The sequence below is a fragment of the Anastrepha obliqua genome, chromosome 1, assembly GCF_027943255.1.
Source record: "Anastrepha obliqua isolate idAnaObli1 chromosome 1, idAnaObli1_1.0, whole genome shotgun sequence".
Taxonomy (NCBI): Eukaryota; Metazoa; Arthropoda; class Insecta; order Diptera; family Tephritidae; genus Anastrepha; species Anastrepha obliqua.
The window spans coordinates 55,413,707-55,431,646 of record NC_072892.1 but is presented as its reverse complement, the minus strand read 5'-3'; the positions used below and the strand labels follow the sequence as shown (position 1 = coordinate 55,431,646).

Below are 17,940 nucleotides of genomic sequence, written 5' to 3'. Positions count from 1 at the left end.
ATCATTTAATTCATCCAATTTTGTTTTCGAATATTTTTTTTACAAAATGAAAATAAAATATGATTTTTAGTGACGGAAATCTTTATTTTCACCTTTGCACGCTGCTTTGCTTGTCTGCTTGTACTATATACTGCTGCTGTCTAGTTCACGAGACCAAGAGGTCATTTGCCAATTTGATCAATCTTCTGATAGGGTGATTACTTTTATGCCACCTTTTGTTTGGGTCTATTTGAAGTCGTATGCGAGCAATTTCGATACCACTGTTCGTTGTTGTTGTTGTATCAGCGTACTAAACCCTGGCAGTGCAATGTAGATTACCGGTCGTCTTCGTCTAACTCATCTAACAGTAGGCCCAGGAAACTAACTGAGTCGAGGTTATGTCCAGAGGGAGAGGAGTGCTAGATGTGTGGATTTTATGCGGCATGGGAAAAGGTGGGGAGGTGAATTCACATGCTGGACACATGTTTACTATGTCGGGGCCAATTCTGGATTGGTAGAAATTTAACCTGCTGAGAACCTGTACCCAGAACGTAATTGTGCTAAGGTTACTCAGGTCTCTAAGGGCAGCTGGAGCTCTTTATTACCCATGGGTGGTGGTTGAACTTCGATTACGGCATTCGAGGGTCGGGAGCTTATGAAGGTGGTAAGTTTCTCCCGATGAATGCGGTTAATTGTTTGTCTAAACACTGCCCGAACCAGTAGTTGTCGATTTGTTTTGTCCTGGATCTCGTCAGAGTACTTGGAGAGGTGTCTCCTGGGAGACGGCTCTGGTTCAAGCAGGTGTTTACATGAGTGAAGTCTGCGATAGCACCCTAGTAGAAACTGTTTACTGTGCAGTTTGTTGTGCTCCTTTACTCTGTGCCTCTTTATGTAGTTGTTTTTACAGTCGGTATTCATGTGTCATTGACTTTAACCTTGAGCTGTAGTTTGACCTCCTTTGTCCAGGTGGTAAAGAGGCTCACCTTTATATGTTAGAGATTTTGGTCTCGAACTATTACGGACGACCTCTTCAGCCCTGTCGGGAGTGTCGACTGTATAGTGTCATTCAGTAGCGTAGAGTGGCTGACTGTGTCGAATGTCTTCTTTGCTACTGTTCGTTTCTACACCTCATAAAAACACTTTTTAAGAATAAATAATTCTTTGCTGTTTTATAGATATGTGCATGTTTGTATGTAGGAATGACTGGCGCTTACTTTGTTTCGAGATGCAAAAAATTATATAATAAAACGGTGACAGCACGCAATTTATCTTTCAAATAAATTGCCTTAAATATCTAAATCCATATAATGAAATGTTGAAGCAATAAACAACTCTATTGCTTTACTGGCCGTTTTTTTCTGTATGAATGTTTATATATTTAATACATGCCAGTAAGTGGCTTATTTAATTACTTAATCGCTAGTTACGTATATTGTAACAGTCATAATTTTAATTAAAAATTCTGTACCAGCACAGCAGGTATTCACATGATTCACTTTGAAAAATTAAATAAATTTCACTTGACAGCCAATTTGCATTCCTAGCGCACTTGGCATGACTAATCAAATTCGGTTAAACCTAGTTACCAGTTCATTGTAGTATTGAATTAAAAAGAAAAAGAAGTATATTTAGTTGAAAACCATATTGCTAACAAACTCGCAAGCCCTAGATCTTTATAAAGTAGGTTCTGCTGTTTTGGCAAGACGGCACCGTCCACCCTTAAAAACGAAGAAAGAGAAGCTCACAGGGATACTCACTAGGACAATCTACCAAATTTGAAGTACTTCAATGTTCTACAATGCTTGTATAGACGAAAACCTTGGAAGGATTACATGAATGCTTATTTTAGAACAACATTAGGATTTTCACGCCAATTCTGATGAGCCATTTCAGGACCTGACTATTTATTCAATGTAAAATACAATCTATTTCATGTAAAATACGCAGAACAAAAAACGAAACTGCAATGCTCATATTGAAGCATTACAATGATGAACAAACACAATTTTTGTAGCGTCAAACAAAAAAAAAAAGAAACAAACAAACACCAAACTCAAAAATGTTCGCATTTTGAGTATGAAAAAGCATAAAATTTACTGCAAAGAGCAAAAAATCGGCAACACTGTACAACTAGGCTAGGGTGACGTCGCGCACTCTCTGATGGGCGCAATCTTGTTTCTATCATTCTTGCATGTCTCTATGGTTGTCAAAAAAACATGATTTTAACCGAACGCGAAGAGCGTAAAAGCAACAAATTTACTCTTTTACTCTATGAAAAGGAGAGAGCGAAGTAGTTTTGGCTGTGACCAGCGTAGACTCAGACATATATATATACATATATATTAGGGCGGGTCGATTTAAAAATCGCTCATTGCTCTGTGAAAATCGTATTCTAGGGATCAAAATAAGAAACTTTGCCGAAGGAACCATAGCTCTAAAACGAATTCTGATGTCCCCCAATTTGGGTCGAACGAAAAATCCCACTTTGACCCATTTAGAGTGCTCCAATCGAGTCCAAATGTGTGACCGACCCCCTTATAACTTTGGGCGGCCGGTCCACCTATGCCAGTGGCACACCCCCTGGAACTCCCCTGGGGGGGTTCCCCATACAATCATTTCAAAATATCACCATTTTTGGCCTTTACATGAGACAAGAAACTACATAAAAAGTTCGACCCAAATTGGGGGACATCAGAATTCGTTTTCGAGGTATGGGTCCTTCGGCAAAGTTTCTTATTTTGATCCCTAGAATATGATTTTCACAGAGCAATGGGCGATTTTTTTGCCTCCCCACAAATGGACCCGGCCTAATATATATATATATATATATATATATTATATTTAATATGATGTATAAAACTAGCACGTACATCTCTTTGGGGTGCTTGGCCGAGCTCCTCCAACCTATTTGTGGTGTGCGTCTTGATGTTGTTCCACAAATGGAGGGACCTACAGTTTCAAGCCGACTCCGAACGGCAAATATTTTTTATGAGGAGCTTTTTGATGGTAGAAATAAACTCGGAGGTTTGCCATTGCCTGCCGAGGGGCGACCGCTATTAGAAAAAACTTTTTTTTCTCCATTTTAGTCTTTCACAGAGATTCGAACCTACGTTCTCTCTCTGAATTCCGAATGGTAGTCACGCACCAACCCATTGGGCACACACAGCCATACACTCTAACAAATGGGAATACATAAAATTGACTAGGCTTAATTGTGTTTTGAATTTCCCAAAATGAGAAAACGTACTCAATAGTCACAAATATAAAAATCCCAAAAAAAAACAAATTACGAAAGATATTTCCACGCCATTTACATCAAAGAAAAAATCATAAAAAACTAATTTGACTAAACTTTGTTAAATTTTTAAATTTTTTTCTATATATGTAAATTCAGCATCATAAGAGAATTTCCGGTCAGTTTTTCGTCTTTAATTTATTTGTCAGCACTAAACCTAGGACACTTAAGATTACATTGCGATACTTAATGAAACTTGGTAGTGCATGACCGGTGTGAGCGAGGCATATATGTATGTAAATAAATTTGTTTTATGAATTTGGTTGATAGTTTAATGTTAATATACATATGTATGTAGTTTTTAATATTCATAATCCTCATTCATAGCATTACAGCTCGTTGTGAGCCTTGGCTTCCTCCACAATTCTTCTCCATGCATCTCGGTCCATAGCCAGATTACGATATTTCGTCACTCCTATGTTTCTTAGGTCGTCTTCAACGTCGTCTACCACCGCGGCAGTCCTCTTCGTTTTTCTCCAAGCATACGCGCATCTAGAACTTTGCGAGGTATTCTTTCATCTTGCATTCTGCAAACGTGTCCTAGCCATCGGATGCGCTGCGATTTGGCAAACCGCACAACGTTTTCGCCTTGTAGGAATTCTTCTATCTCGCTGTTATATCTGATGCGACATACCCCATGTTCTTTTCGTACTGGACCTAGTATTCCGCTTTCCAGATTGTTTAATTGTATTCGCTTTCCATGCCCACGTTTCGCATCCGTACGTTGCCACTGGTCGAATCCGTGTTTTATATATTTTGATTTTAATTTTCCTACTCAAGAGCTGGCTTTTGAATAGTTTAATGTGGGCAAAATATGTTCTGTTTGCAGCCTGAACACAGTCTTGGATAGCAATCGTCTGTTCTAGAAGCATTCAGAGGTATTTAATTTCATCCACGCTTTCAAATTCGTGATCGCCAAAGGCACTTTTCTCAACGTGTTAAGCCTTGCGAGGTACTTCGATTTGTTTTTGTTGATCTTTAAATCGTAAAATTTTATATTTCATTTATATTTCTGGCGACCAGGTTATCAGCAAAGCCACATATTTGCGAACTTTTGTTGAATATAGTGCCTGATGGAACAACCTTCTCAATTAAATGGTCTATGATCAGATTGAGCACGAGCGTAAACACCGCATCTCTCTGCAATTACTCCTGGTTTAACTTTGAATCGGATGCTTTGCCTTGTATAAGCGCTTTGGAATAGGTCTCAGCGAGGGTTAGGCTTACTAGCAAAGCTAATTTTTTTCGGTATACCTTGCATGCGTAGGGCGTATTCAACTTTGCCTCTTTCAATACTATCGAATACTTTCAAAAAATCAATAAAGAAGCTGGGTAAGACTCCGTCAGAAAATATGAGATTTGCAAGTGGTCTTTCGATTTCTTTGAAACTTTGGGAAATATTAGTTCTAGGTAAGATACATTCGAGCCTAAAAGGATTTTGAAAAATTTTCAAAATTGAGTCATCTACGCCATGTTGAAAATCGGGACCGTGTTTTTTTTCAAAAATCAATATTTCTTGAACCGTTGGATGGATTTCAATGCAATTTACAGACAATATAGAAACAAATAAGTAGTTTAAATTAGTATTATGTTAAAAAAAAAATTTCGAAATTTTGACCAAAAAAAAAGTCAAAAAAATTTTTTGAATCAATTTTTAGTTGATTTGGCCAGTTTTTTAGATTTCTGCGTAACCGCGAACTTCACGGTGCGCGCTTCCACCAAAATCGCAATATCTCGGGAACTATTATAGACACCATAAAATTTTTTTTTTCAAAATAAAGGTTAAATCATAAGGAATCGTTACGTGTATAACAGAAAATCTAAAAGACTGGCCAAATCAACTAAAAATTGATTCAAAAAATTTTTTTGACTTTTTTTTGGTCAAAATTTCGAAATTTTTTTTTTAACATAATACTAATTTAAACTACTTATTTGTTTCTATATTGTCTGTAAATTGCATTGAAATCCATCCAACGGTTCAAGAAATATTGATTTTTGAAAAAAACACGGTCCCGATTTTCAACATGGCGTAGATGACTCAATTTTGAAAATTTTTCAAAATCCTTTTAGGCTCGAATGTATCTTACCTAGAACTAATATTTCCCAAAGTTTCAAAGAAATCGAAAGACCACTTGCAAATCTCATATTTTCTGACGGAGTCTTACCCAGCTGATAAAGGTAGGTTGATTTTATACTAATGAAACTTTTCAAATATTTGACGAACTACAAAGCTTTGGTCGGTCGTCGACCTTCCATTGCTAAAACCACATTGATACTCGCCTAATCATTCAGTCGGTGGTGTAGAACATTCGTGAAAATGTTTAATTGTTGCAGTCGCATCTGTCACCTTATTTTGTATATTAGATTGGTACAATTATCCTTGTCTGCCATTCTTTGGGTATACTCTCAGATTCCCATATATTTTTTATATTACATAACAAGGCGTTCTGCAGGTCCGTTGATCTATTTTTGATGAGCTCGACAGTTATGCTATCTTCCCCACCATTTTTTTCTTTGCCATTTTTTAGCTTTTTCATCGCAAGGCTAATTTCATCAATTGTGCGTGGTTCGATCAAAATTTCTGCCGATTGAATTAAGTTAGATTGAGTGCTGTTGCTATTAATGTCACCGTTTTTATTATTTAGAAGGTCTTGAAAGTAGTTTTTCCATCTAATGAGAACTTTTCCTTCTCCTAAAATCAGATTACCCTGCGCGTCCTAACATTTGTTTAGTCTAAAAATGTGTTCTGATCTTTTGTGCTTTATTTTAGAGTAAAATATTCTCGCGTTACTGGGGCCACTTATCTCTATTTGCTGTATTTGTTTTTTAATTGACTCTCTCTTCTTCTTTTGGTTAAGCTTTTTTGCTATAGTTCTTTTTTGGTGGTATTCCATTTTGTGTTTGTAGTCCTGTGTTACGTGACATTATCCCTATCCTAGTAATGTTTATGTGCGATTGCTTCTTCACAATCGTTTTTAATATTATTATTACATATGTAAGTTTTGTTTTCAGCTCGATATTGTGACCTATTGGCGCGATAACCGCCTAAGCGATTTTAGCTGCGCTGCTGCGACTGCTCAACGTCATTTCGCGCAGCCGTATTAGTTTTACGATAATACCAAATTCAGACAGAAAAGATGATGCATGTCCATTCCTCTTTCATGCGTTTTTTCCAAGACTCGAGGTATTGCGAATATCTGGTCTAGAATTTTCCAGGTTTAAAGCCGCATTGAGTTCACTGAATTGGTTGATGCCGAGCATCAGTCTCGATAGAACCATAAAATTAGTAATCATTATTCATTTCATCAAGTTCATAAAAATCGACGACATTTGATTGCAACAAGATGGCGCAATTTGGCATACAGCGCGCTGTATCGATCGATTATTGCAATATTCAAGTCACCATTGATGCCATACGGACAAATTTATTGGAATCATGTAAGTAATAGCCACGGCGGACATATGCCGTATATCAAATTAAAAAAAAAAAGATGCCATGAAATTTTCTATGAAATTTTAACAAAACAAAAAACAGGCCAAAAATTTTCTGGTTTGTGTGATCATTTACAGTTCTCAACCTCTTCAACAGAACACTGGTGGCCCCAGCGCAACAACCACATTTACCTTGAGAATTTAAACAAACAAGCAAACCAGCAGCAAAGAAGGAGGCCACTTTCACAACCAAAGCACAAAACCGCTAAATCAGCTGTTCTGTTGCCACGATCTTGAAATAATTCGCCCTGATGTTGATAACACAAACGTCAAGGTTCAAAGTAGACGGCATCTTTGTTATTACTGAATTCAGCGGAATCAGCCGTTTTCATTGACTTCAGCACAGAAAATAAGCAAGCCGCTGCGTGAAAAGTTACTCGTGTGTGAATCAATCAGAGTATATTTTAAATTTTAATTTAAATTAAACAAAATAATAAAAATGAGGTGACGTGTGTTAAATTGTGAAAACACGAATGACAATGAAACCTTCAAATGCAGGTCAATTTCTTTCTTCTATTGACTTTCACTTATTCTTCCTCTTCTTTTCGCTTGTTCTATTTGTGCGCTGACGTCTCGTCTCAGGGATAGCAAAATCCTGTACGAGTATTCTATTAGTTTTGACGTACACGACAAAAATTTGGGAATTTTCCGCACAACGCCTTCATGAAGCTAACCTTTTTTAAAATCAATGTTTTTACCAGCTTTTTTTACATTACTCTTGGCTGGCTGCCATTAGTAAGTATAAAATACCTTTATCAATACCCACTTCCACTACTATCCTAGTTAATCAATATGGCAACACTGCGCAGATGTTGAATCACAAAACGCGGTAAAAAGCAATAAGAAATGTAATTGATAAACGTAAAGTATTTCACAAGCAAAGTACAAAAAACAGTGTCAATGTACGACAGGTGGGCCCTATAAATATATGCATATACATATATACGCATACGCGTACATATACATACATATGTAGATGTAGAAACTTGCCTGCGTTTATTTACTAGGCAATAGGAAATTAATGAAAGCGAAACGCCATCGAACAAATTGTACATATATTTGAATATAAAATATCTTAAAATATCTGCATTTGCCTGCACATTAGGGTTCACCAATCTCCGCACAAAAAAAAGTCGGTAATGATTTTTAAACGGAGTTAAAAAAAATTATATTTTAGGAGTTTTGACAAAATATTTTAAGAAGTACTAAGATTAATGAGAGATTAATGCGGCCGCCGTAGCTGAATGAGTGTTACTACCATTCGGAAGTTTAGAGAAAACGTAGGTTCGAATCTCTGTGAAAGCCCAAAAGAAAACAGCGGTCTAATAGTGGTCGCCCCTAGGCAGACAATGGCACGCCTCCGAGTGTATTTTTGCCATGAAAAAAAATCTCATAAAAATATCTGTCGTTCGGAGTCGGCTTGAAATTGTAGGTCCCTCCATTTGCGGACCAATATCAAGACGCACGCCTCAAGTAGGAGGAGGGGCTCGGCCAAACACACAAAAAAAGAGTGTACGCGCCAATTTAATATATATACCCAGAAATCTTATTAATTTACCTCGGTTCATGAAAATTTTTTAACATTACTATCATCTAAGGTCATTTTATGCAGCAAATATTTTTAAAAATTGAGTTTCTTTGAAAATAAACCTCGATTTTTGGAGGTATTTTCAAATCAATTGAGTTCATGTAAATCTTAATAATTTTCTAAAATATTTTGGCCGAAGTCTTATAATACTTAGTCTTGCCATAAAGTCTGTGACAAATTTACAATGCATACGGCGAGAACAAATTAATAATAACTCAGAACTTAAAAAAAACTTAATATTTCTAGAATATTTGTTTCCAGCACGAAATCTGAAATGACATATAGAAAAATAAGTGGCCGTCTTTGCGAGATTCGGAACAGTGCAGCCATAAAAGCCGATCGAGAAAGAATTCGCAGAAATCTCTTTAGAAAGCAGAAAATCATAGCAAGCGAAATGAATGTATCGACCAGATTCATATCAATACTAATTAGAGATGATACATGCAAGTTTTCCGTCGCTCAACCGATCATCTTTTAACAACGCGCTTGAAGAAAATTAGACTCGACAGATGCGAGCAGCTTCTTCGGTAGCACGCGGTCAACCACCATGAAAATATCTGTGCTAAAACTTCTAGAGACGCAAAAAATGTTATTCCAAGTGTTCAGCGTGGCCACCATCCAGCCTGCAAAATGATTTGGTGGGGAGCGTCTTGCAAAGGCGTTACATCTCTTCATTTCTGCAAAAAAGATGTTCAGACGAGGCAAGCGGTGTACCAAGAGGATGTCTTAGAAGGCGTGGTGAAGTAGTGGAGGAGTACTCTCTTCAATGGCGAGCGTTGGATTTTCCAGCAAGATTCCGCTCCTGCCCATAAGGCAAGAACGACCCAGCAGTAGCTGAAAAACAATATTCCTGGGTTGATAGCTGCAGAAGAATAGTCGACGGGAAGTCCAGATCGAATTTACTGTATATAGTTTAAGAAAAACAACATAATTCATTTTCAAAAGCTTTTTAAAAAACTAATAATAAAACTTCATGAAAATTCCAAAAAATGCTATACAATTTTTTAGGATTTTCTTGGGTATGCAATTTTGTAGTTCACAACAAAGTCCCCGAATTTAGGAGTTAAAAAAATTTTCGCGACCGCCTAGAATTTTTTTTTAAGTGAAAAAAATAATACTTCAATTCATTTGTTTAGTAATAAATTTGAGAGCACTAAAATTAATATATCTCCCTCATTAATTTTGACTAGGCTTGAATTAGCCTCAAGCAAGAAAACTTAAGAGTGCTGAACTTAGGGTACATAATCTCTATTCCTATGATTAAGTGAAACTTTTGAGTGTTTTAATCAAATTTTTTGCATCTATTACAACCCGGCTGCTGTATATTGAAATGAATTGTTGCGACTGCCTTTCGATAGTGCACGGATTCGTAACCCATTATGGGCTGTACTAGAAATTTGTTTTCTAATATCGGTGGCAACACGGCAGGTAATGGCAAACCTCTGAGTGCATTTCTGTCACGAAAAATCTCTCCACAAAACAACATCTGCCATGCGGCGGCGGAGTAAAATGTTTCTCCGTTTGCAGAACAACAGCAGGACACACACCACAAATTGGAGTAGCGCCACGGAAGAGCAGATCGATATCATTCAAATAGTTTATATGAGCTATGATTAAAAAAGCCTTGGTTTCTTGCTGCTTTGTAAATTAGCACATATTTATAATATAATTGAAAGTAGTAGAAACATTAGATTTGTGTGCCTCGATCTTTCGATCTCGATTTTTCAATTATATAAGATTCAATTTTCATATAAATTTGGTTTCTTGTTTGGTTAAGATGCGTATTCTTGAATTCCATGATGTTGCCACGTGGCAAGAATTATTTAAAAGACGACTAAAATATTAGAATATGGGTGTCAAATGAAAGTGGAAACTTTAATTCAGTAATATATTTTTGGAATAGAGCTGCCACCTGCTTTTTCCGTATAACATTTTTGTTCATATAATAAATCAATAATTTAAAATGTTGCAACTCCAAAAGTTTTTGTGAAATAGTGCTACCACCAAATTTTTTTTTGTATAAACTATTTACTCAAACAATAAATTGACCATTTAATATGTTTTAACAGCAATTTTTTGGCGAACAGTGATGCCACCTAATTTTTTTGTATAAAATATTTACTCAAATAATAAATTAATCATTTAATATATTGTAACACCAAATTTTTTGGCGAACAGTGATGCCACCTATTTTTTGTTTTTATAAAATATTTCCGTGAATAATAATATGAATCATAGGAGCCAATATTTCGTTCCAAATATTTTCAAAATTTGAAAAATCTTCATTGCCTAGCTCCTGCTTACTGCTGAGAGCCATAGTTATATATTTTTATTAGAGAGCCAATGTATTTTTTTACATGTTGAGCATGTGTGCGAATGAGTTCATATGTTAATAAGGAAATTTAGGCTTAATAAAATTTCCACAACATAATATTTTTGTATTAGTAGCATTATATGTCATTATTTGCTGCAATGACAGAAAAATGGTAAAAGAGCTGCGGGTTACTAGTATTCAAAGTGAAAGTAGATGAATAAAACCTTATACGCCATTGAAAAAATGTGAATTCTGTCAACTCATCCTTTTATTTTTGCTCTCTTTCTTTTCCAACAACCTGTAGCTCCTAGAATCATATAATCGCTGTCTCACTTGCTACCTTTCATATGAAAAACTCTATAATTGCCGTTAAATGAAAACAATTTAAGTTAAATTGATAATTCTGCGTGAAATTTGTATTTGTTTAGGCGATGCTATCTGTGATATGTTATCAAATAATTTCAGATAAGAGCGCCACTTCTGGATTTATGAGTTCATATAGAAATGTGCAGTGAAACAGAGTAAATAGCACCTGTGCTATCATTTTAGTAATCATTCATAATCGTTTTTGCAATGCAATTTGAAGGTCAAAAGTATGGCTGGCATATGAAAACTTTCAAGTTTAAGGTTTGAACAAAAACTAACACTATACGACTGAGATTTTCGCTTTCGCGAGGAAGATGCCGCGGTGCACAAGTTCGTAGTCCCCCTAACAAAATTGTACGAATAAGGTTAGGAATTTGCTAACTCATTTCACACATACCATATTTTCCAGAGGTGCACTGAAGAAATTATGATAAGATACGAGTTTGCCCAGTAAAGATATTTTGCTAAAATGAAATCAAAACCAATATTTGAATATACTTTTTAATACAAATTATATTCACTTCATTCAAATTATATTCAATTGGCGCGTTTTCGAAAAAATGTTTTATGTAGAATGATTCGTATTTTTTCATAACAACTGATTTGGCCAGAAAACTCACCCAAAAGTAGAGTATCGGTCTCCTAACGGATATACCTTTCTTAGGCAGATTCCTTCCATAAGCGGGCACATTTTTAAGTACCGCAAAAATATTGAGTGATTTACTAAATGTTTCTATTTTAAGCGGACAACCGTCTTATAACAGGACGCCTGATATTTCAGTTCTCGCTAAAGATATTTTAGTTCTCTCATAAGCGCACGGCTTGCAAACTCTGCCTTGTAAAAGGTTTTCTAATAAGAGGTGTTATTTTGATAAAATATCAATGGTTTCGTTGCTTGTGTGGCACGTAGCGCCGTCTTGTTGAAAATAAACATTGACCAGATCAATACCATCCATTTGCGGCCATAAAAAATCGTCGTCGATAGCGCAATCCATTCACCGTAACTGTTCTTTCAGCTTCATTTTCGAAAAAGTAAGGTTCAATAACTCCGCGTACCATAAACCGAACCAAATAGTCACACGTTGAGGATAGAGAGGCTTTTCAACTCTTGGATTTTCTAAGTTCCAAATCCGACAATTTTGCTTGTTGACGAAGCCACTGAGGTGGAAATGGACCTCATTACTCAAACTGATTTTTCAATTCCGCATCGTTTTCATGCATTTCAGTGACCCAATCAGCAAAGACCCGACGTTGTTGATGATCGGTCGGCTTGAGTTCTTGTGGATGGTTATATGGCAGATGCTGAGCTTCCACTATCGACAGTTGCTCAGTTTACCAATATTTATAATCTAGCTCAGAAACAAATTCAAGTTGACGTCGAAACTGTCTTAATTTAGGTAATGAAGTCTTCATAAATTATGAGGAAACAAAAAATATCAACTCTCGCTGACCAACTCTTCTGAAGATGAACACTACAAAACAAGATTGACAACCAGTTGACTTCTTATAAAGAAACTTATTTGGCAAAGAGAAAACTAAACGCTCTTTCTTTATGTCACAAATAACACAAGGACTTGAAAGGCCTTGAATTGCGTACTGATCTGCAAATACACCTCGAAGATTTTGAAATGCAAGAAAAAACTCGCGAACCTAAATTTCGGACTTTTTTAAATGAATTTGTATTACTTACAATTCGGATTCATTAAAGGTGGTGGCGCTGGACCAACAACAGCAATGTTTTGTACATTTGATAGTCAAAGCAAAGTAGAAAACAAGGAATGAATTCGCCTTGTTTCATTCTGGGCTGACAGCCACATGGACACGGCGAAAGAAAAAAAAACAAATCAGCTGCGTTACCAATACCACACAAGAATTATAAAATACAAGATTGCGCCTTCCAAATTTGCCGTGTCGTAAGAGCCCATGAATAAACAAGCAAAAGTAAGGGGAATGACTTGTTTGTATAGAAGAAGAGTAGGCGAAAGCAATGGAAACAACCAAACGCAAGAAATTATACACACACATGCATACTTTCTTGCCAAGGCGTCTTCCGCATAAAAACGCAAACAAATTGCATTTGGAGGCTTTGTATTAATTTGTGCTTTAACAACTTAACACACGGCACCTCGTTTTCATTAGTCTGATTAGTTTAAATCTCACAAATCACAATACAACCAAGCCATTCACTGAATTTTCACAAACATGTAATTTCTTTTACTTTTGTATGTTTTGCTCATTTGTTTTGTATTGCGAAGGAAGCTGCCGTCAGATTCGCCAAAATCGCGAAGAATAAAGTAACTGTTTTTTAATGGCGCCACCTTAGATACTCAATTGGCCTTGGATAATACCTTTAATAGAATCACCTTGATACCATACATAACAAAATCTCCGTTTTACATTTCTCGTGTTTCTCTATCGCAATGAAAATTCGGTTGATTTTATCAAATATTTATAGGGTGGGCCATGTAAAATTTGCTTTTTGAATCGGCTATGAAAAAAAAAACGAATCAATACTTTTTCAAACTTTTTTTTTTATTTTGAAGATTGAACATTGTCATTTATGAATCAAAAATAATATCGTTCAAATGACTGCCACGACTGGCTTTACAGGAGGCCATTCGATCAATCCAATTTTTAAGCACATTTTCGATTGTTTAGGCTCCAATTTCCTGAATGGCAACTTCGATTTCGTGTTTTAAAGCATCAATCGTATCTGGATGGTTCGCATAGCATTTCTCCTTAACGGCTCCCCACAAAAAATAGTCCAACGGGCTTAAATCACAGCTCCGAGGCGGCCAATTGATATCGGAATTTCGGCTGTTTATTCGGTTTTCAAAAACAGTAGCCAAAAGTTCGAGTGTAACTTTGGCAGTGTGACAAGTTGCACCGTCCTGTTGAAACCAAATGTCGTCCATGTCATCCTCTTCAATTTTTGGAAACAAAAACTCGTTGAGCATGTCACGGTAACGCTCGCCATTTACTGTAACCACGGCTCCTCGCTCATTTTCGAAAAAAAAAAAATGGTCCGATGATGCCGCCAGACCAAAAACCGCACCAAACAGTGACTCGTTGTGGATGCATTTGCTTCTCTACAGTAGCGTGTGGATTTTCTGAGCCCCAAATCCGACAATTTTGCTTATTGACGTAGCCACCAATGTGAAAATCAGAAAAGAAGAAGACTCACCACTTTGGAAATAGATTTTTAATATATCCCAATTTTGTTCAAGCGTATAGCGTCCCATTTCGTAAATGCCAAACCTTTAAGTAAATTATGAACACATTTGATATGTCATTTGTGTTACCATTCTCAAAAAAATTGGTGGTTCAAAAAGCAAACGCTATATGGCCCACCCTGTATGTGTATACCTATTTGTTCTGGTTTTGGAAATAAAACTGATGAAATATCAAAGTTCAGTCAAAGATTATTTTAACTTACGCTTTTCTCATAAGCGGACGCCTCCCATAAGGGGACAAATGTTTCAGTCCCTTACTATAGGTGTTCGCTTAAGAGAGAGTACACTGTACTTTAATTACCTTTCTATTAATATTTAAATATTTTTTAACAACGAATTGTCTAACGACCCGAGGCCGAGTACGTCCATGGTTAACCTGGCATGACCAAGTCATAGCCGACCTCAAAAAGCTACGAGTTAGGAGCTGAAGATTTGTTGCTATGAACCGCGCGGATTGGAAGAGGATTGTGAATGAAGCTCAAGCTTACCCTGAGTTGTAATCGCTACTTGATGATGATGATGATGAATTTTGTAAACAGTTAAGAAGTTGTTGAGATATTTGTTTTCAATATAGGGTTAAAGCTATAGTTTTTAAAATGAGTAAAATTCAATTTTTCAAATTCAAATTTTGACCTTAAATATTTGCCCCCATTTTATATTTCGCATTTTTACCGCATTTCACAGTTGTAATCAGCATAAAAAGTTCTCACTCAGTTTTGGTTTTTTCTATATCACAATGGGTCCTATTCTTTACTGGTCCCATCGTATCAAGTAAAATTTGTGTGGGGAAGACTATGATGAAAAATTTTTCTTTTACTAAATATTGCGTACCTTCAGAGATTCTAGGCACACCCTCGTATCCAATGTGTTCAGAAAGTGACTTAGCCAGTTAATTAAAAATTTCCATGAGAAGTTTACTCAAACTTGTATTTGTTTTTATAATATTCTTAAGTTAACCTCCATAAATACTTAATTTATTCTCAATATACCTATATCCACGAGAGCGGCATAAGCCGGTGTGCCTAGCTTTATTTGTTTTTTGTTTCTTTTTTTGGTTTGTTTGTTTCTTAAATTACCCACCTTTTGATTAAACCCAGAACCGGTTACTGAAGAAAGAGCAAATAGTCGACCACCCTAGCGCACATAACTACAAGTATGTATATGTGTATGTATGTATGTATGTTCATATGCCCATATATCAGCTACAATGCCACAATAGAAAGTTTAAATGCACAAGAAACTCAAAAACCACGAAAAAGAAAATCAAAAGCACACAAAAAAAATCAAGCAAACAAAATAATAAAAACAAAACTTTGTGGCAAATTATTACAAAATCTAAACATTGTAATTTGCCACCTGCTGTGAGCGTCCCCTATTGTATTGCTGCTGGTGGAATAATCGGTGTCGGTGTGGGTCATTGTGCAAATTTTTTTAGCGAAGAGCGGATGTGCACATATCCAAACAAACTTGCAAATGTAGTTAGATATGCGAGTAGGTACCCAAATTTTCGTTGCTGTGCTAGCTCTTGCTCTGTTGTTTTTTTTTTTTGATGTTTTTGAGTGTGTTATGTGAGTATATAAGTGCATGCGTGTTTACTGTATGTAAATAAAAACGAGTATGTACATATATTTGTCGCAATTGGCGTTGTACTCACTTAAAGGTCAACTTTACTATGTGCATAATTGAGAGCGACTCCATGTTGGGTAAAATCTTTATTCACTCCACGCACTCAACCACTGCGAAAATTGCAATTAATTTTGATTAACGATTTCTCAAGAGATCTTTTTGGTGTTTTCTAAATTGCAATTTTTAAATTTTGTTTATATGTTGCTTTATTTATTTCTCGATTATTATTTACAATATTTGAGTGAATATTGCCAGCTTTTATCACGAAACTTAATTTTGGAAATTTTAGCTTTTAAATTTTTTGTTTATTTTTAATAATTTTTCAGATGTTATATTCTTTTTAGTATTTCAGTTTTTTTTTATTTTAATGTATTTAATTTTTAATCGTTTCCTTTAGTATTTTTTCATTTCTGATTTGCCATAGAAGAAAGCGGAAAATAAACACTCGTGAAACAACCAAAACAGGCACAGAAAGAATAAACAAAACAAAAAAAATATATATCAAGACGCTGATTCACGTTATTACAAAATCCACAAAATTACCAAAATGAGTACAAAAGCCAACTTATTGTGTAAAAAGTTGGAAAGTGTGCCAGCGCGTCACGATCAGATGGCAATTAGCTAGCAAACTGGTTGCTTATTTTATATTGTTGTAGTCTTATTACGCTAACACCAGCGGCTGAATGTTATGTTCACGTATTTGTCTTTCGTTTCTTTTTACTCAAATGATTTGTTGGCAAAAGTGTTTGAAGCAAGCATTAAAAACGCAGGGCAACGCAACTCAATCAAAGGCTGTAATAAATGGCTAAAACACCAAATAGCACTTGATCTCAAACCCTCTTTCGCACAATGTAAACGAAGTAGCAGCCAACACTGTGAGCTGTTGGATTGTAACTGAAACTAAGCATTCATTACAGCGGTGAGTGAAGGCCGTGAAATGCCCCAAGATGCATTTATTCGCCCACCCCACTCAATGTTGGAGCAGTGGCCCACTGGGGCATTTGCCCAAAGCGATCAAGCAAAGTGTGCCATAGGTATGTATGTAAGTGGAAAATAGTTCTCTGCATTGTACTCGCGTAGTGTAACACAAGTTGAGCGCTGAACTGCCTCAATTGTTTGTGGTTATTGACTTTACTATACCTGTACACTCAATCATGTATGCGCTCTGCTCTCGCGATATCTTTAACTCTTTCGTTTTTTCGCTCTGGCCGTCCACATCTTAGCATTCGCATATTTCAAATGTTCCTCGTATTTTCTAAACTCTCTTTTGCAATCTCTTTACCGGCTTGTGTTTGATATTACCGGCTGCTTTATTAGTCGGCCATCTGTTTTGTTGTGGCTTGTGGATTATGTTAGTAGCGCTTGGCTTCTGCTACTTATTTATGTACGCGATTTGTATCAGGTGGCAACGTATTTTATGTGGATCTTCTCCAAAAGCTTTTTTGAATTAAGCTGAGGTCACACTCAGTTATTAATTGTAAGTCTATTTCATCTTGTCAGGGTATTAGGAAAAATGTTTAATGACTTGCATGCCTCATACAACCTGATTATTTTTCGGTGCCATAGGAAGAGATGTAATTTACTCAAGGCTTTTTCTTTTGATTCCGCAAATTTATTTTTCGTCGTGCAATAGCATTTAGCAGGCCAATTTACAAATAGAGCCTAATAGCCTGGCAACATGGCATTAATATTTTATTAATTTGCGCTCAACTGAACCTTTTTTCTATTATATATTTGAGTAGCTATGAAAATATAAAAGTTCAGTGGTTCAAATTTGTTTACAAGAATCGAAAATTATTTATAAAAAAAAACTTTAAAAATAAAAACACGATCGATCTTTAATAAAGAATGTAATTGCGAATATACTGATCAAATGTAAAAAAATACTCAGGCTTGGAGTTCGAGTTATGAGTCCGTGATTTAAAAAAATTAGTCTCAACAAATGCGCGTTCAAAGTTTTTGGTACGCAAATTACAGAAGATAACCCGATAAGGGATCGCCTATACGCCACAATGTCTGAGTTCTGTATTCCCGCAAAACTGATTCG

General features: G+C 36.0%; 1 protein-coding gene across 2 annotated transcripts in view; it reads right to left on the bottom strand.

The window, feature by feature from the left end:
- The window catches only part of LOC129236063 (esterase B1), a 37,861-nt gene extending 21,093 nt beyond the window's left edge, over nucleotides 1-16,768 (bottom strand). Inside the window, exons 1-2 of one of the 2 annotated variants that reach the window (XM_054870251.1) lie at nucleotides 16,437-16,768; nucleotides 15,922-16,303 (exon numbers count right to left, since the gene is read on the bottom strand). In XM_054870251.1, coding sequence (XP_054726226.1) covers nucleotides 15,922-15,965 — 44 coding nt within the window. In that variant the 5' untranslated portion in view covers nucleotides 15,966-16,303; nucleotides 16,437-16,768. The remainder of the gene's footprint in view (nucleotides 1-15,921; nucleotides 16,304-16,436) is intronic. The other variant, XM_054870252.1, reaches the window with a different exon arrangement.
- Between the last annotated feature and the right edge of the window lie 1,172 nt (nucleotides 16,769-17,940).